The 21,329-nt window shown below is 40.8% G+C and overlaps 1 protein-coding gene across 1 annotated transcript in view; it reads right to left on the minus strand.

The window, feature by feature from the left end:
• The window catches only part of TOX3 (TOX high mobility group box family member 3), a 178,337-nt gene extending 157,998 nt beyond the window's left edge, over positions 1-20,339 (minus strand). Inside the window, exon 1 of the mRNA XM_073576190.1 lies at positions 19,598-20,339. Coding sequence (XP_073432291.1) covers positions 19,598-19,696 — 99 coding nt within the window. The 5' untranslated portion in view covers positions 19,697-20,339. The remainder of the gene's footprint in view (positions 1-19,597) is intronic.
• Between the last annotated feature and the right edge of the window lie 990 nt (positions 20,340-21,329).

Here is a 21,329-nt window from a genome sequence, read left to right on the forward strand (position 1 = left end):
TATCATGCAAATATTTCATTTGATGGCTTTGGTGGAATCCATGAACTTTGATGACCACCGATTTAGAGAAGACACTTAATGTCCAATTTACATAAAACTAATGGTCTTTGGTGCTCAACAATGTGATCATGCTCTTGTTGCATCTCTCTTTAATGGGTCAGAAGCAAAAAGCTGTATTCTGTCATACAATAACTGTGACATCTCCCACTATTATGCCCGTAGGTGTCGAAGGCCCTGATGGGAAAGGAGACCAGTGGTCCATCAGGAATATTGGGTCTGGTTGCAATTGTAATATGGAAGGTGCAATATGAGTGTCGAACAACTTCTTGCGCTCAAATTATAGAAGTCGTCAACATTTTTCACAGAAGTGTCCATTCACTTCACTAATGGTTTAGATAGGAAGTTTTTTGGCAGACATCACCTTACTCTCATTGATCGGCAGGTTTGGTATTACAGCTAAGCCATAATTAAGTGAAATGGGTTGAATTGAAATACAAAACATAAGACATAAGCAAGAATGAGGTTTCATCTGCTAAGAAAAGTCCTCTTTCATTTAATGTCCTAATCCCTCTTAACCTCAACCCAGGTCTCCTCTAGGTCTGTGTCCCGATGTGCAGGAGAACCACAGAAAACTTTTATCTCCATAGCAGTTAAGCCAGTAGTTCAGGATAACTCTCCTAACTAATTGCTATTTAGTCGGTTTCCTAAGTTTAATTAAAGTAGATCCGTAGGTTTAAAACAAAGATGAAAGAGCACTCAGTCTTCTATTTTGCCAGGAAGGATTTTGGATTTATAAAAATGTCATTTTGGATTAGCAGTTTTGCGCCGAAGCAAGCCAACAGGTTTCTTAACAAAGGAACACAGACTTATTTCGGTGCGCCCAAGGTCAACTAAATGGATCATACGTAATACTGAGAATTGGCTTCATCTAACTGAAACGCTCTATTAAGGGGAGTGGAATCGAGTTTATTTCCGCAGAACAGAGATTGATGCGCTCGGTTAAGTCTCCAGCTAGTGGACACAGAGATGAGACTTGTGGCACAGAACAATAATGGATTCACAAAAATGGCATCTCGGAGAGGAGCGCCGCGCTCATATCACCTGTACGAGGTTTGCCGTCTGCTTTACATCCATTACTTATTAGTATGTAATGTGGATCTGTATTTGTAATATTTTTTAAACCATTATTGGTTGGTTTAAAGAAAGGCTTAATTTTACACTTTAATTTCTCAAGGTACAGTTTTCCTACCTCCTAAGAAAATCTTATATCAGATTTCAATCAACGACTGGGGTTTTTAAATGGAATCTGTCACCAGGTTATTGCTATGCCATCTGAGAGTCCATGATTCCAGCTATGTATCACTTACTAGGCTGATTGCTGCACCTTTGATTTTATCTGCTGCAAATCTACCGGTTCTCTGAATAACCCAACCCACATCACTAATTGTCAGCTGTGTGCACTGTGCATAGGCAGAAAGCTACCAATCAGTGGTCAGGATTATTCAGAGCTCATGAATATGAAGGACTACATGGCAGCAGGATACTAGTCCTCTATTAGCCGATAAAATCACTTTATCAAAACAACCCCAATCAGCAACACATTGCTGGAATTGAGCTCTTTGTCTCTACATTATGTTCTCAAATTAGGTGAAGGGAAATTGGTAATAGATTCCCTTTGTCTCTGAGTAAAACTACCTTTGGTTGTGAAAAGAAAAAAAAATTGAGTTATGAAAGACTACCTACTGACTTGGCTTGGAACAAAAAACAGTGGCAGGTACAAGTGGGCAATGAGTTATTGCCTGAGAATTGAGTAGAGCTCACCCGCACAGTAACGTCTCACTCGCACAGTAAACTCTTCCGCATGCATCTTGCGTGGGCCTGTATTTTGTCTGCAGTTGTATTCTGCTTCCACACAACACTGGGTTAGAACATTTTAGAACTCTAATCAAGTTTCTGAAGTTTCTCAATACAAAATATCTAACTACCACAGGCCATCCATAAGACTGTTGGGGTGATCTCTTAAAGTGAGACCTTTTGTGATTGCCTGTTCCTGCCCTAAATATGAGCCAAGTGCATGCTTAGAGAGAGACACCGGACACAGAGTCAGACGCACGCGCCTTCCTCTGCAAAAGCTAACACACAACTGAACTTTATGCTTAGAACAAAGAATCTTGAATCAGGCAGAAAGTGGATGTTGCGCAACTTCTGAACCATGATGTCAGTCTGTGATAGGTCCGTGCCAACTTCACTCCATATATGGTGTCTTGGTGTATTCATTTTGCATTCCAAAGATTCCTTCCAGGGTGTTGTTCCAGGAAATGGATGCCATGTTGCCATACTACATCTGAACTTGCTTATATAAGGTTAATAATTGATTTCATTAGCCATTTTCTCCTTCACAATACTAGAGTCTACTTAAGTGTCTGGACATTCATTCAGCCCTATCGGGTACCAGGGCCCTGATGAAACCATTGAGCATCCTGTTATGAATGAGTCACCGGAGGAGGCAAAAACAAAAATACAAGCTAAGTCCAGAAAACCGGAGAGGTTGGTAGCTAGCGGATTGCAGACCCCTGATCCTATTCACAACAACTAATAGTAGCCGTGGGGTGTTCCTACGGTGGTCCTAGACACTTCGCTCACAGCCGGAGAACTAAATAAACCTAAAGACAGAAAGGGGAAATCTAAACTGCCCCAGAGCAGACCCCAAAGCAATAGACATCCCCCAACAAGTATTGACGGTGAAAACAGATGAAAACACAAACACAGACAGAAAGACAGGCTGAGCAAACGATGGGGCCCTCACTAACTAGATAGGACAGGAAAAAAAAGCAACTGTCTGCAATCACGCAAAAACCCTGCCAAAAATAATGTCCAACACGTCTGATAGAAAAGGCCCTGAAGTCACTAGACTTCAAAATCACTATATCAGCACTCAGGTATATTCTGAAAACAGAGCAAAGAGATCAACTGATCAGAGACAAAAATGGAGTTCAACCAGGACTGGCTGAACACAAACACTAAGTAAACCAGACAAAATCTCATGGAACAATAGCAGAGCAAAAGCTTAGCTTTAGTAGACAGGACTAAACTGGAGGCCAGAGCTCAGAGCAGAGAGGATCACCAGCAACCCAGCAGGGCATCGGCGGCCTTATATCCACTCAGAGATTCCGGATGTCCAATCACACTCCACCTGGTCAGATGACAGGTTTTTCCCATCCAAATCAATTTCACTACCTCCTTTCACCAGCAGAAAGAGTTCATCGGACATCAAAGGTGAAGGAGAAAATGAGCCCATAACAGCATCCCATATAACTACATATGGTAATATGGAGTTAAATTGACTATGTCAACCTTATTCTCGTCAATCCATACTAATAGATTCATGAGCGAAGTGCGTTTCGAGGGTTAATAACTCCATCTTTGGGGTATTCCACTTCCCAGCCAATACAAATTTTAGCTTGTCTTCTGGAAATCATGGCTACCTCGATTACGTGACTAAGCTATAGGTGAAAGCCAACAGGGTGGAAGAGGCCACCGGATTCTGACAGAATATAAAATATGCATCACAGTGGAAATTTCACACGGGTCACTTTTCACCCGTAACCATACATGTGGCTTAATATGACCGGTCAGAATCCTTTGCCATTAGGAATAATAAGATAGCTGCCATTTTTATTTTAATGGAAATGTACAATCATCAGAAAATTTTCTTTTGCCTAAATAAAGTTTTCAAAAAAAAAAAAAGTTATACAAATTTAAGACATTTGATTTTTTTTATTTTCCACAATACTATATTTAAAAATAAAATGTAGAAATATTGCAATTTTCGCTAATTTTTAATATTTCCTGTTCTGTATAGATCACTTTTCCGCAGTCTCATTATCATAACGGGCAGGGTTACTATGAAAGGTAACACCTCAATACAGGAAACTCATGGGCTTCAATTCACAACAGACAAAAGGTTACAGCTCTCCTCCTCCACCTCCCTGTACTGGGATCTTTACCCAGATCAGAACATGAACAGAAAGCTCTTCTTCAGTTCCTGCCTATTGTTCGCTATGATCCATGTAGATTCTGGAAAACATCTCTCCAAATAGGAGGAGCTACAGGCTTCAGAGCGGTGTTGTGACAGATTGATGGGGATCTAATGACCCCTCTAATCAGCAGCACTGTCTAGCCACTAAGATATGTAAAATATATTTTCTAATGATATTTACACTTTAATTAAATTACATTTGTCAGGTTTTTTTTCTACACAATCGGAGGGCAGCAAAATATAGAGGCAGAGACCTTGATGTCAGTGATGTCTCACTTACTAGGCTGTGTGTTGCTGCTTCAATAAAATCTGTGTTTTATCAGAGGGAGATTATCACTACAGGACTAGGTGTCTCATGCCTCCTAGTCAACTGCTCTGTATAACCCCGCCCACAGCACTGATTGGTAGCTTTCAGTGTACACTGTATAGTGACAGCAGCCAATCAGTGGTGTGGGCGGGGTTATACACAGCTCAGCATTCTGAACATGGATAGATCTGCAGCAGAGAAAACAGGGATTGCGTCAAAACAATAGAAAATAATACATTGCTGGAATCAGGGTCTCTCTGCCCCTGCGAAAACCTTCTGACAGATTCATTTTAAACATACAGGGTGGGCCATTTATATCTAAATAAAATGGGAATGGTTGATGATATCAGCATCCTGTTTGCGGCACATTAGTATATGGAAGGGGGGAGGCTTTTCAAGATGGGTGGTGACCATGGCGGCCATTTTGAAGTCGGCCATTTTGGATTCAACTTTATAACTGGCCCACCCTGGTGTAGTGTATCCATATAAATGGTGGATAGTCCAACATTATATTTTTTATCTATTTTTATACAAAGTAATTTAGAGAAATGTATTTAGAAAACATATAAACAAAAACTAATACCATCATTTTTGTTATCAATATTCATGTCAATGACATATTTTTATTTTTTTAACACTATCTAGTCTGTAATACGTCAACAGGGAAACTACACATTTTTAGTCCTACACATCATTTGTGGGCACCAAAATTCCTTATATATAAGAAGGTCCCACACAATGGCACATAAAAAGTTATCTTTATTTATAACACAATTAAATTTAACAATCATTAAAATACAGAAGGTGTTGGACCAATGTGAAGGACAAACAAATCCATGGGAGCTTCCCACCAATACACATTTTATATGTTTAAAGTTTACATATCACAAGGGGTGCAAATGTCACACAAGGGATAATAAATTTATTGCTTAACCATCAGCTGACTATCCTCAGTCAGACCTGTCCCGCTATAACTGGCTGTATACGGACCACATGACCCCTTGACATTTCTCCAAATTGAGTGACTGGTCTCAATTAGTCCCGAGCAAGCGCCATTCAAACCTGATATGGGTTGATGTAGGATTTTTTAGTGCGCAGGCGTAAAGCGCTGATTTAAAACTGCGTCAGTAGGACCTTTTTGTCTAAGTCATGTGAGGGCTGGGTATATTAGAATTGGCTGAAAGGGATCTACATGACTAGACATAGTTTTGAACTTAATACCGCCATAATATCTGACCAAGTATGTATATGTGCCAATTAAATCTGATTCAGGCAGACGTAGGATTGCTAAGTATGCAGGTTCGATGTTTTTTATTCATGTCAGTAGGACCTTTCCGATATGGATCACGTGATGGCTGAGCATGCCCTTATTGGCTGTGGGGCAGCCACGTGAACAGACACAGGGTGATTGTAAGACCTTTATGTGCGCAGGCGCAATATGTAGTTTTGAGGATGGAACATGTGTGGGCAGCACTTGATTTATATGCGCGCAAGCGCGATATGTAAGATCTTTATGCGCGCAGGCGCAATATGTATTTTTTAGGATGGAACATGTGTGGGCAGCACTTGATTTATATGCGCGCAAGCACGATATGCACTTAGAGAAGGGTGATTGTTTTTAATCAGGTGTGACTTGTTTATGTCAACCAATCATGGGAACTGAATCTATATTTAATGGGTTAAGCCCCCTGTCTAGACACGCCTTCGTGATGAAGCATAGCGAAACATGCGTCGGGGCGTGAGGGACATTCCAGGAAGCGCCACCAGCACATGGTATGCTATAATGGCTGTTTACTTTTTTATCACTAGCTTTGTGTAGTACCAAGTTAGGAAAAATATTGGCAAAATACTGGAGGGTTAAAGCCCCCATATAGCGGGACAGGTCTGACTGAGGATAGTCAGCTGATGGTTAAGCAATAAATTTAATATCCCTTGTGTGACATTTGCACCCCTTGTGATATGTAAACTTTAAACATATAAAATGTGTATTGGTGGGAAGCTCCCATGGATTTGTTTGTCCTTCACATTGGTCCAGCACCTTCTGTATTTTAATGATTGTTAAATTTAATTGTGTTGTTATAAATAAAGATAATAACTTTTTATGTGCCATTGTGTGGGACCTTCTTATATATAAGGAATTTTGGTGCCCACAAAAGATGTGTATAATTGGTATGTGGCACATTTCTCTATTTTGAGGATACCGTTTATTGAGTGGGCAACTTTGTGAAATTTAACATTTTTAGTCCTTCAGCTTCGCAGGTGAGAATTTACTTTTTTTCCTATGGCTGAAATATGAAATATGAAATTCCATCATTAATAGGAGTCATTATTTACAGGATGCATTTAACAAATATATCGTAAAACTGCCCCAAAGTTGGCTCTTCACATTAAATAAAGCCTGCCTAAAATCGTAGTTTCATCCTCGGCGACAGCTCAGCTTCTGCCTCGTCTATACTTAACCCCGTTTTAGCCACTGCAAACGGTTCGATTGATGGGTACTCTTGTAGTGCTCTGGGATTAAGCCACTAAGCTAGGAGACTATGGCCTTTATGTCTGCCTGATGAATGTTTGACTACCAATTAAAGGAACAGTACATTCCGTTAACGAGATATAATGCCGTACGTTGTTAGGGACCCCAAAATAATAGTGCTATAATGTAACAGTGTGGGGTTTTACGCGCTTCTAAATGTTCCATTGTACCTTTCCTTACAAAGCACAGGACTCCTATGGACGGCTCCTGGCTACTCTTGACATATTCATTATTCATATACTTTAATTATCGCTTAAATACATCAATTATTGTGAATTGTCCAAGCCCCGAGGTGACTCACAAAACATTTATGTACCATGCTGACAAGCTATACACATATGATAACCAGTGCGGATAAATGAGGAACCAAAAATTAATTTACTTAGATCTGATCGGCGTTTTTCTAATCTCTGCTACAGAAATTATACCTGGATTAGAATCAGAATTATGGCTATAGCAACACCTCTAATTTGTATACGCCCACTTGGCCAAAAGTCCATTTTTGGCAATAAAAGCCCACAAATAAGATTTCTAAGGAAGTGGGGGTTTATGCATATTTCACTAAAATGTTGTCCTTTTAGGGATACGGCATCATTTTCCCATTTTCGGCCACTTAAAGAGTTTGCATTACACCTGAGGCCAAGCAGATGTCTTCATCTTCATTAAAAAGAATCCATCATTAAGTGTTGCTATTCCATATGAGAGCAGCATGATGTAGGGGCAGAGATCCTGATTCCAGCGATGTGTCACTTAGTGGGCTACTTCCTTCAGTTTTGATAAAAAAAAACAGTTTTGACTGCTGATCTCTCGATGCAGGGCTCTGTATAACCCCGCCCACATCACTGATTGGCTGCTTTCTGTGTGCAGTAGGCAGAAAGCAGCCAATACGTGATGTAGGCGGGGTTATACAGAGCAGTTGAGTAGGAGGCATGAGACAGCCCTCTCCTGCTGATAAAACAGTAAGTTTGTCAAAACTACAGCAAGCAGCCCGGTAAGTGACACATCACTGGAATCAAGGTTTCAGTCTCTACAATATGTTGCTCTCAGATTAGGATGCAAAAACTTGGTGACAGAATCCCTTTAAGGAAAAAAGTACTTAATGTTCAACAACAGCAATTTCTACCCAGTGTTAAGTACTTGGTTTTCCCAGAAATTAAGGCAGCACATTCATTTAAAGTAGAAGCAATAAAAGATGTTTGTAACTTGTGAAATAATTTATTCAGCAGCTTTAAACCAGCCGGATCCAGAAGAAATTACTCTGTATTTGTGTTAGCCTTTATAATTAAAGTGAATGCTCTGTACATAGAAGCGCCAACATCACAAGGATCCAGTGTAGATAACCGCTGCAGCTTTCAATTTAACACCCGAGCACATGACCACAAATCATTTTAATAGTCAAATTATGATTTTGAGATATACAGTTGCTTTCAACCGCATGGATTATTTGGCCGAACTTATTTCATCGACCAATAAATTTGCCGTTTTTAAGCATAGAATCCTTTTTCTTAAAGGTGAAGATATTTACCACCAACTCATTTGCCATATAAAAAGTGCTATTGTAACACAGGCACCTTTTATTCATTACTACTGAAAGGCAAAGTTCACAGAAGACCGATGCCGTAAGAAACTATGGGCACAGAATGAGGCCTCACGAGCCTATGGGCACAGAGTGAGGCCTCACGAGCCTGTGGGCACAGAATGAGGCCTCACGAGCCTGTGGGCACAGAATGAGGCCTCACGAGCCTGTGGGCACAGAATGAGGCCTCACGAGCCTGTGGGCACAGAATGAGGCCTCACGAGCCTGTGGGCACAGAATGAGGCCTCACGAGCCTGTGGGCACAGAATGAGGCCTGACGAGCCTATGGGCACAGAATGAGGCCTCACGAGCCTATGGGCACAGAATCAGGCCTCACGAGCCTATGGGCACAGAATCAGGCCTTAAAAGCCTATGGGCACAGAATCAGGCCTCACGAGCCTATGGGCACAGAATGAGACCTTACCAGACTATGGGCACAGAATGAGGCCTCACGAGCTTTTGGGCACAGAATGAGGCCACATGAGCCTACGGGCACAGAATGAGGCCTTAAAAGCCTATGGGAACAGAATGAGGCCTTACCAGACTATGGACACAGAATGAGGCCTCACAAGCTTATGGGCACAGAATGAGGCCTTACGAACCTATAAGAGCACAGGCTGACACCTTAAGAGTCTATGGGCACAGACTGATGCCTTACAAGACTATGGGGCCGAGACTGATGCCTTACAAGCCTATGGGCACAGAATGACACCTTAAGAGTTTATGGGCACAGACTGAAGCCTTACAAGCCTATGGGCACAGGATGACACCTTAAGAGTCTATGGGCACAGACTGAAGCCTTACAAGCCTATGAGCACAGACTGATGTCCTACAAGCCTATTGGCACAAAATGAGGCCTTATGAGCCTATATGGGCACAGGCTGACACCTTACGTGTCTGTGGATACAGACTGATGCCTTCCAAGCTTATGGGCACAGACCGATGCCTTATAAGCCTATGGGCACAGATTGATACCTTACACCTTATGAACCCATGGGCACAGAATGGCACCTTACAAGCCTATGGGCACAGAATGACGCTTTACGAGTCTATAGCACTGACTAATGACTTAGACTCCACCAACCAAATTGGCTACGTCAAATATAAGCAGTACAAATGAAAGGATAATGGTGATGCATGTATCTTATGTACAGAGTTTAGTATTTCTGCATCATTTGACAGCACTGTGAAGTGCTGCCCACCAATCATTCATATCTTTTTGAAGAACATATCAACACGATGCAACCCTATTTTGATTTTGGGCACCAAGACTAACTTTCAGGTGTAATAATTGCGATGGTCCACCGGGAATCTAGCGCAGGCGCACTGCCTTAAAACTAGACTCGCTGATGAATGTGGTTACATTAAGCGCCTTCCATTGAATATTTTAAGAACAGGAGGGGGAAAAAGAGACAACGATAGAAACAGAGCAAAATTCCTTTTAATGAGAACACAAAACGAAGAAAACTCTCTAAACTATTCCATCATCTAAATGGTTTCTTGTAGGCCCCGTGGATTAGAAAGGTCAATAATGGTGAAAGATATAAGCTGGGTACATGATGGATGTCTTCTTATTAACCTCTTTGGTGACAAGGATTCTCGGTGGTTTACCATCATCAGGTCACCCACATATCCTAATTTAAAGGGGCCAGTCATTGTGAGATATTCCTTTAAAATATATTACAGGATGTAAAAACGGAATATAATGTTAAGTCCTCATAAAACGCGATCTGAATGCTATACAATCACAATTTTGCCAACATCAGCAAACTGATGAGTCAGCTCCCCAGCCCAAAAATTACCATAACTGTCATGGTCAGCATTTCACGCAGTCGCCTAAGGAAGGCAGTCTCATTATATTCCTTACTAGTCAGTAGAATAAAATACAATTTGGCCTTAATGTGCAATCGTCTTATCTGGTGATTGCATAGCGCATATATCAAGATGTAATAGACTGACCTTTCACCTTTTTACTCTGCAGAAAACCTAATTTGTCAAGGAAATGGTGATGGCTCATTTCACTACATCAGTGATGCGCCACAAGACTTGAGCATGGCCAAACATGTAAAATGGGGACTTGTCACTTCAGATTACACTTTGTTAAAATTGCAAACTTTCCACTCATATTCTAAGCAACAATAGACGTTGACATTGTTGAGGATGAAACCAATTTTTGGACTGGTGGACCAGTTCAACCCAGGACAATCAGACTTCCATGGCTTTCCAGCTGTTGCGCAACTTGTCTTGACATGTTGGGGATATATAGATTTTATTTTTTATCTAGAGGGCTACAGGTCTAAAGGGAGTTTGTTAGCACAAAATTAATGCTCCAACCAATTACACGCGCTTGGTGCACCATTGTGTGGCCAAACAGGTCAATCTTCAGAGGAGCCAAAGATGGGTGGAGATAGAAGAAAAACAAGCAGGTGGGAAGAGCATTGAACCGTTTGGCCAGACAAGGATTCCCAGAGCTCCTGTGCTTGGGTTTTTCTGACAGATCACCTTTAAGATGTCTTTTCTTGGTAATGCTAAATACATTAAAAAATTGGTCTGGAGGAATCTACGTTAATGTTGACCATTACCCAAGTGAAATTCTTCAGTATGTGGTGGTAAAGGTGGCCCAATTATGCTATTGACGGAGTTGTCCCACAAGCACCGTTTCACGGGTTGGGTGAGCCCCAATTACAAAAAGGAGGATCCTTCAGTACCTATTTTGATTGGAGCGGAAGTCAACTGCACTGCAGCTCTATTAGAAGTCTATGAGACTAGGAGATATCAGTGTACAGCACTGACCTATTTCTGTCAGTGTTATAGATGTGGAATGGTGCTGCTCTAGTCAAACTTGAAGACCTCTATTAGGGTAGCTCACACTGGCGTATAACACGGCCAAGTGTTATCGGGATGTCATCCGAGTGCAATCCAATGTATGCTCACAGTGACAATGCAGAAGATGGAGAAATTAAGTTCTTCATCTTCTACACACCTGTGCTGCGAATCTCTCATGCAACAGAGTTTGATCCTAGTGTCATAAACATTTTTGGCCCGATTCTCTCGCATGAGAGAATATATATCAGTGTGAGCGGACCTTTAATGTAATCTTAGAGGATCACAGCGGTGGGATCCACAGTGAACATCAAATTTTCTCTATAGTGTGGAATAGATGGTGGGATAATACCTTTCAAGGTTGTCTATTCTTAAAAGACTCAAAAGCATATTGGTTCTATGGTTTAACTGAAACCTTGCAATGTTAAAGGGTATATCAGGGGACTTTATGAAAAACAAAAAAAGGGCCAAAGCACTAACAGGCCGGTAGTTGCTACCTGACTGTTGTGCACAGCACCACTTTCCCCCGGCACAGAGCAGTCACAGACTGCTCCTGCCAGCGATTCAGCTGCCTTTGCTGACATCACATCAACAGAGTGGCGCATTCTTTTCCACTCTGCTCTGTTGACAGGACGAGACTTCCAACTTCGTTCTGATCAAATCAGATTCCCAGTACCTAACTGGGGGGAGCCAACTGTCAATTAGAATGATGTCAGAAGTCATGCCCCTTCGACAGAACAGGGCAAATAAAAAGCTGCCGCTCTGTCAACGTGACAACAGCAGATGCAGCTGGATTGCCGGCAGGAGAGGTCTGCGACCACTCTGTGTCCGGGAAGAACCCCAACGTGCACAATAGACAGGTAGGTAGCAACTACCTGCCTGTTAGTGCTTAGACACATTTTTTGCATTTCATAAAGAAGGGTTTGAATTTAAAGTTTAGCAACATTTATTCACAGTTTGAACTTTCTCATTGGTTTGATGGGAAGGCAACAAGTTTGGCGTATTAACGCTTGTAATTTTTAGTTGTAAAAATAATTAACTGCTAACCTATTATAGATTACATTACTACATGTCTATAATTGAAATAGCTTCCCTAACAAATGGGTGTATTCTATTATTAGGCATATGATGCAGTTCTTTTTAACTTCTTGTCATTGCCCCATGACTCCCATCAGTGGACTACAAGCGCAGATGTGTAGATATTCGAGAATAATGATTTATATTTTTCTTTTATCTATTGGAATGGGACCCACAAAGATAAACTTAAAAAAAAATTAAAAAGAACATCTTATTGATTCCTCTTAAAGGACGGAGAGAAAGAAAAAAAAACACCTTTCGCAACATTTAGTGGAAGTACGAGCTCTGATTCTCTTCCAACTTAATCGTATTAAATCTGCTCCGTTTTATAAACAATACATAAATACCACCGCTAACCTTTGACCAATGTCAGATTTAGAAATTCATCAAGCCAGGAAATGTTCCTTCTGTACAATTAAAGTCTGGCTCTTGTCTACGGGATGCCTATGGGGCGCGATGACAGAAGTTGACCTTAATCTCATTAAATGTCGGATTTGTGATCAACCTGTAGCCTTGCGTGTGCTGCTTCTTGCTCTTCCGACAATAGGTCTTTAGCTTTGACCACTACAGCAATTAGCTACACAATCACTGTACAAATCAACAATGGGCTTGAAGCACAAAGATCGGAGATTAAGTCAAGATAATGGGAAAGGTTGATCTACCATATTCTTGGGGTTATCTCCAACACTCGCAATGCGCCTTTTACTTCTACCATCACCTGGTCAAAAAAATATCACAATTCTTTTTTTTTTCTTTAAACTATTTTTCAAGTCTTGATTGATTGCCTTGTTACAATTTGTCCAATCGCTCACGCATTGTCACATGATTTACTTAGCCACAGCCGGATAAAGCGAAATTACAGTCATTATCCTTGACCTATGTTCATATTCTGACCTTTAAGTAGAGTCTACCAGCTCTTCAAAGAGAAGGACAAAGCCCATATGGGAAAAACAAATTTTACCAGTGTATTGAGATTTACATATAAGTAGCAGTTTCCATACTGTTGGAGTAACAAGATAGGGGAAAGAGAAGGGCCTAATTACAAGGTGCAGTTCAAAATGTCTTCCCACTCAACATTTACAAAGATTAGTACTTGGGGCCTATGTTAGCTATTATTTATCTTGCTTATATATCACAAACATATTCTGCAACACTTTAATCACTCACTGTCCCCATTGGGGCTCTCAATCTAGATTCCCTATGTGTATGTCCTGGAAGCGTTGGAGGAAACCGGAAAAACGGAAGAAATCCACGCAAACACGAGGCGAACATACAAACGCCTCGCAGATGGTTAGACACAACGCAACAGTGTTAACTACTGAAATAAATGTTATATATGACAACAATCCTATTTTGTCTAACTGAACACATGGGAATCTAGAATACTTTGACTACAAGTATTGGATTGAGCCGACCTAATTACAAGGAAGCTTTGGTTGCCTGTTTATCACTGCGGTGAACTCTTTATTTCTACTTTATTGAACATCCATGAACATACCGATAGGAAATTGACTTGCTTTCATAAAACCCTGTAGCAAAGTTCTTAGAATACATTCACTCCGTATTAATCCATAGAAATTACTTATTTTGATTTGCTTATATGGCAGTATTAATTCCACAGCGCTTAACAGACAATATCAACACTGGCCACATTGGGACTCGCAATCTAAATTCCTTATCAGCATGTCCTCACAGTATGGGAGGAAACCGGAGAACTTGGTGGAAACCCACGCAAACAGGGGGAGAACATACAAACTCTTGTCAGATGTTATCCTTAGTGGCATTTGAATCAAGGACCCCAGCATTGAAAAGGAACAGTGTTAACCAATGAGGCACTGTGCTCATTATATGGCCATATATTACAAACACAGAGGTACAATATGGTCCTAAGAAGGCTCTAGATGCCATATGCCTACCATATTGCTCTATAAAGCACATTATATGGAGATCCTTCTATCCAACATGAATCTCTCTGGTGACACAGACCCATTAATAGCTGAATTAGTTTGCTATTGTCAACTGCATGATAATTCCCACATTGCCAAACACATCTTGACTAGAGATGAGTGAACCTAAACTGTAAAGTTCGTGGGTTCATACTGGATATCTAGAGTCTGATGCTGAACTCCGAACACAGACGTCTTCTGGAAGTCCGTTTACAGTTCAGAAATAGAGAGAGGGGATAGAGATGGAAAGATTTCTATGGGGTTCTGTTTCAGGTTCAAGTTCGGGTACAGTTCTGGTACCCAAACCAAACTTTGGACTAAAGTTCGGCCAAACCCATCGAAGCCAAACTTCCATGGATCCGTTCATCCCTAGTCTTGACCATGTTATGAGGCATCAGTCCAATAAAACTTGAAGGAAGTTGCAGTGTGCATGCGCTACCACTTCTCCATTCAAATTGCCCCTCAAAATTTGAGAAATTTTTACCTGGGACCTCATTTTTAATGGTTAGTTAAAAAAAAACAAAAAGCTTTGCACCACCCTCGGCCAACTTCCACAACAGTTGACAATAGCAGAGAACACTTCCTTCTCCGTACTTAAGGCCATCTCTTGTGAATACTAAAGCTCCCGTTACACAGTGATATCGTTAGCAATATCGCTATAACGTCACCGATTTTGTGATGTAGCAGCGATATTGCTAGCGATATCTCTATGTCTGATACTTACCTCCGACCAGCTCCCCCACTGCTCATCGCTGGTCGCGCGAGAACATCCTGGACCATTTCTCGTCGGGTGCTTCCTGTGGCGCCGATGAGCGACGCGTGGACGCGGGTGGGCGGACGTCAGGATCGCCGCGTCTGACAGGTAAGTAGCGACCCCCGACCCCTGCGATGTCGCTGGTGAGATCTGCCTGTGTGGCAGCTCACTAGCGACCACTTAGCGATGCACCTGCGATCCATATCGTTGTCGGGATCGCTGGTGCATCGCTAAGTGTAATGGTACCCTAAGGCCCCACAATGTCATGACATAGTGTGAGGCCTAGTGATCAATGTATATGGTGGGAAATTTTCTGGAAAGTGTAGAGTAATGTTTCAGTTTTATTACCAAAAAGTGACATACTGCTGATGTCACAGGCAGACACAGACAGAAGGCCCATGTTCAAGAACAGTACATGGGTCCTTTTCAGTCCTATAGCTCATCATAAAGCAAAATTCCACCTGCTTTGGAAGCAGATATGAGCCCACAAACCTCCGGGGCCCCTGTTAGGCTGCACAGGGTGCATCAATAATATGTCCCCCCTTGACTGATGTGTTTCTACTTGATGTCTGTTATTAAATTCTCAAATAAATAATTATGGTAAAATACTACCCCAAATCCTACTGGAGAATGTAGATGTTATCAACCCATATATTTTATATACGTATGGTCTCCCGTAATTATTAAGAGTAACACTGGCCAAACTTGCTGATTTTGTAGGGATCTGTCAACAATCAGATAAGAATCAGGGGCCTCCTAAAAAGGATCAAGTAATTTGCATTAAAAACACTCCATCCTCTCTTTCTTGGGGTAGATAATGTCGTTGTCAGTACTGTCCGGTCAGAACATTCTTTCTTGAATGGCTGCCCGTTCTAAACAGCTACGTGTACTCTGAAGTCGGGAGAGATGGCCGTTAGGCCTCCTAAAACACGTCTGTTCCATTCCATGTTGTACCATTTTTTTTCTCATAGATACCACCACCAGATAACCGGAGAATCCTCCGATGGGCCCTGGCTTCTCCTTCAGAAGAGTTCATAGTGCAAACCTTGCAGGTGCTATGGGGCTTTTCAGTGGAGGAGAAAGATGGGCCCTCAGAATCAAATCCTCCGGTGGGCCCAATGTTTTTCAGTCTGACACTGCGTACATATTGTAACCTAGACCATGTGTCCGTACAAAAACAGACATTTATGTTTTTCCCGGTAGTACGAATGGCAAGGGCCAATACAAGGTCCATTAAAAAACACATCAGCACACAGATGGCATCCATATGCCTTTCGTTGCAAAGTATAGAAGAAGCCTTGTAATTTATTTCTTTATCCATACTGGAAAAATACTGTTGACACCGGTACCGGTTTTACATGTTCGTGTTTTATAGGGAACTTGTGAAGGAGGCCTTAGCCAAACGTTCATGCAGCCGCCATCCTCTCTCTCGCGCTTGCGAGCCGCTTTACCTGCATTCTACACCAATCTTTACACCATGTAACATCAATACAAGACACATTTTATAATGATATATCACACACACGCCACATACATAACTTTGTGACTTATTTCTTCACTTTTTACTAAAGCAGAAGAAATCAATTAGAAATAACCTATCCCACCTTGCACATGTTCACTTGCCCGGCCCAGGCTTCTGCTCTGATTAATGCATAACAGCCTGAAGAATTTGCCCACTGAAGTATTCCCATTCAATGTAAAGTGACATCAATCCTGATCACTCAGTGGTGTTTGTCACACAGGCTGCATCACTAAAGACAAATATCCTCATTGAAAATTCAATGAATTACCTTGAAATAATGCCCCTTAGTAGGGGGCCATTCCTATTAGGCAGCCAGTGGAGAACATTTCAATTTCATTGGCTATTGGTATAAGAAGGGGGTGTGCGTTCTGGGAGAAAAAAAAAAAAAAAGCATTATTGGGCTGACATCAACTGGATCAGGCACAAATTGAATCTAGAAAGGTACTTCAGGCTGTCATTTTATTAAACAGGATGCACCTCTTCTGCCGTTCGATCGCTCTGGTACGTCGACAATCGTTTTATTAAAGGGGCGGCCCTCGCCTGCAGCCCATTGGAAGCACAACGTAATGCTATATGCTGCATAAGGAGCCAACATATGCTGCGGCGCTGTAAACACAATGGTGATACATCAGCTGAAATTCATGAACACAAATACATGCAAAACACCGTGCACAAATTACACATGTCACACAAAGCACACCACGCAAATTGCATATCAAACTTAATGGACACCTGATATATTTTCAGAAGTTGGAAAAGTTGGAAAAGTGCAGTATACACAGGGATACGAATATTTTGAAGATGTCGTCCCTCCATGGCAAGAAAATAGTGAAAAAATAAATTATATATATATATATATATATACACATATACACACACACACATACATATACATAGATATTTATAAAAAAAAAAAATTGTGCTGAATTTCCAATCAGGTTAGCAATTGAATATGTCAACTCCTCAAAAGTTTCCATAATGCATATTTCGTGTGCGTGACCATACAGGTGTGTAAAAAATGGAAAAAAAAAATCTATCTATATATATATAGATTTTTTTTTTTCAGAAGTATAAAAAATAATAGTAGAGAGCAATATGGAAGTGTATATATATATATATATATATATATATATATATATATAATTTTATTAGTGTATTTATAGGCATGTTTTAAGACGAATAATCTTGTGACTGCTTGGACTAAAAGTTACACAGCATGCAAAAAAGTATAAAAAAAACCCACTGATTATTTTTTTGAACCAAACAATAAATCATCATTTCCTACGTGTCCTTCTTTGTTGTAGGGAAAAAAAAAAAAAAAAAAGATACCAATCTATTAATTTACTAATTCCATGCCCTTATCATTAAAACAATACCTGCCACTAAAAAGGTCATTTTCTATTTATATCGTCCCAAAGGGATGGATTTATGTAGGACGCAAAAAAAAAACAACTTTTACTTGTGAAAAAAAAAAGCCACATGGGATCGTCCTGCAGAAAAAACGATCCTTCGCGAAAATAAGAATTGGTCGTACGCCAATAAGTCGACCACTGTGAACGCTGACCATGCCATAGGTAAGAACAGCAGCCCTGTAATAAGGTAAATAAAGCCACACATAAAACCACTCAATGGTCCTAGTAGCCAAATCCACAACACACTAATCATTACAACCAAGTTTTTTTTTTAAAAAAGGGTAATTAACCATCCTTGCGAAAAAAAAATCCATTAGTTTTGAATAATAAGATAATGTAGTTCTAATTCCCCCCAGTCCCTGCCAGCTGTCATTTGTTATGAAAAGTGATTAAGCAAAGGAGCAGTTTATAATCCAGATATAAGATGAGGCGGTAATTTATTCTCCCCCCTCCCCTAACAATAGCACAAGAGGCAAGGTAGGCACACACAGTACAAGTCAAACATTCCACACTGTGTCTATCCATTCACATCAAATATACTGTTGTCAAAACACTGCAACGTTATGACAAAGGACTGAGCTAGGATACATCTCATGGAGACACCATGGGTGGATGCATGAAGGGGAGAAGAGAGAGGAAAGGGAGGAAAAACCTCAACCCAAGAAAGTTCCTAGTACAAAGACTGAACATAATTAGCACATGTGCAGCTCAATATCCCCACATCGTTTAGTAATTAGGATGTTCAAATGTGACTAATAGTAAGCACTCATTAATTGAAAAGCTTGATGACACACCAATGATACCACATTAATTGCTGGTCTTTCTTTTTTAGCTAGGAGACTATCAACATGACATTTCTCTTCTAATTCCTGAGACACAAAAGCTCACAATCAAAAGATCAGGATGAGAGTCAGAAGGGAAGTGACTATTTACAAACAAAGAGTAAAAAGAGTAAATAAGAAAGTGACTATTTACAAATAAAGAGGAAGAAGAGTAAAGAAAGTGACTATTTACAAACAAAGAGTAAAAAGAGTAAATAAAGAAAGTGACTATTTACAAACAAAGAGTAAAAAGAGTAAATAAAGAAAGTGACTATTTACAAATAAGGAGGAAGAAGAGTAAATAAAGAAAGTGACTATTTACAAATAAGGAGGAAGAAGAGTAAATAAAGAAAGTGACTATTTACAAATAAAGAGGAAGAAGAGTAAATAAAGAAAGTGAGTATTTACAAATAAAGAGTAAGAAGAGTAAATAAAGAAAGTGACTATTTACAAATAAAGAGGAAGAAGAGTAAATAAAGAAAGTGACTATTTACAAATAAGGAGGAAGAAGAGTAAATAAAGAAAGTGACTATTTACAAATAAAGAGTAAGAAGAGTAAATAAAGAAAGTGACTATTTACAAATAAAGAGGAAGAAGAGTAAATAAAGAAAGTGACTATTTACAAATAAGGAGGAAGAAGAGTAAATAAAGAAAGTGACTATTTACAAATAAGGAGGAAGAAGAGTAAATAAAGAAAGTGACTATTTACAAATAAGGAGGAAGAAGAGTAAATAAAGAAAGTGACTATTTACAAATAAGGAGGAAGAAGAGTAAATAAACAGTAAATCACCTTGTAACTGTAGTAGTCTAAACATTGGGAAAAGTCCAGATTGGGTGACTCTCCAGTCAGGGCATTCCCAGCAGCTGCAGGGTAAAACCTTACATCCATGTTTTAAGTAGTCAAGTTGCAATTGACAGCAGTCCTAGTGGGAGTAGTAGTAGCAGCAGTGGATCAGCAGCATTCGAAATTGTTCTTGGGAGTTCTCAGGTGCAGGTAAAATACAAGTTGCAGTGCAGAGGGTTTAAGGTGTTAGTTCTTCCAGGCTAAGGGACAGAGAAGACAGGAGGAGTTCTAGGAGGTTCTTCTGGTTGAAAGATTCAGGGCTTGTAGTTTTTGAAAAAAAGCAAGCAGCCAAACCATAGGACTAGCCTAGGCATTGATGCACAGCAGCTGCTATACACAAAGGAGCCACGCGTTGGGTTATTGGGATCAGGAGATCCCACAGCACAAGCACCACAAAAAAAATAAAAAAAAAAGCAGAGAATCACTGTCAAACCATACTAAGAAGAGAGAACAAAGTAAACTCCAAACAGAATCCAGAGGACTTTATTCCACCAGTAAGGGTTCGTTCAATGATGGATACATGAGTTTCTATGAAATGACCTCTTTAAAAGAAAGGGAGGGGGTTTAGGAGTTAAGGGGGGTTATCGAAGAACAAAACAAGTTAAAAAAAGAAGTCCTTTGCAGCCAACGGTTGCAGAGTGGAGTTAGAAGTGGTGGAGAGACAGAAGCTGCTGCTGGCAGGGCTCCCTGGGAGAAATGAATAGTAATAGGCAATGACAAGCAGGAGCTGGGTCCCTCCTCCCTCCACCACTCCCACTGAGTACAGCTGCTACTGTGTACATAGTGTGGACATACTGATGCAAGGAGGCACCCACTGTTGTTCCAGGGATGCTGTGCTGCAGCAGCTGTGACCTAGGTGTAGTGCTGCCTGCCAGGGGGGTTTGCATTGTCACACAGTCCCAGTAAGAGGTTGCTTTGCCTCTTGTCTGTGTTTCCTCACAGTGGAGGCTGTGTACAGTGTGTGTGTTCTGGCACAGTGCACAGCATGAGCTAACAATGATGCAGGAGCCTGTAATCTTTGCTTCTTATACCCAACGACTTGTCTTCTCAGCGGAGGGTTTGTTAATGTACGGGTCGCCGAGACTATGTTATACGTTAAGTGTCGTAGTGTAAAATGCTTCAATAAATGTGTTTCTGTATCGGGAAATTAGAGCTGCAGAGTCAGCAACGCGTAGAGTAAAGAACTGAGTGCAAATAGTTTATTATTTAGATTGCGAGCCCCAATGGGGACAGTGATGATGAAGATGTGCTGTGAAATTAACGGCGCTAAATAAGGATGCTTTCACATTGCGTTTAGGCACTCGTTCAGTGGCCCCAACAAGGCTTGCTGCCGTATCCCCCAACCCCACCCCGGCAAAATGGGATTCGGACGCCATAGACTATAATGATTTTCCGGCGTATACGCCTACTGGAGGCGGACACCCAAACTTAGTAGACCACGTCTGAGTGTCTGCCTCCAGTAGGTGTATACGCCTGAAAATAATGCTCAACATAGTGCATGTTTGCTCCACCGGTACCATTATAGTCTATGGTTCCGTCGGCTCATACGGCCGAATCCCAGTTTGCATGGGGGTTCAGATGTAAGCCTCAACAGGGCCACCGAACGAGTGTCTAAACACAATATGATAGCGCCCTGAGGCCTCCGTGTTTGCACCTACCCAATATAAACTGCTATTGC

This window comes from Dendrobates tinctorius, unplaced genomic scaffold (genome assembly GCF_039654945.1).
Source record: "Dendrobates tinctorius isolate UK_male_01 unplaced genomic scaffold, ASM3965494v1 ptg000047l, whole genome shotgun sequence".
In the NCBI taxonomy this organism is placed as follows: Eukaryota; Metazoa; Chordata; class Amphibia; order Anura; family Dendrobatidae; genus Dendrobates; species Dendrobates tinctorius.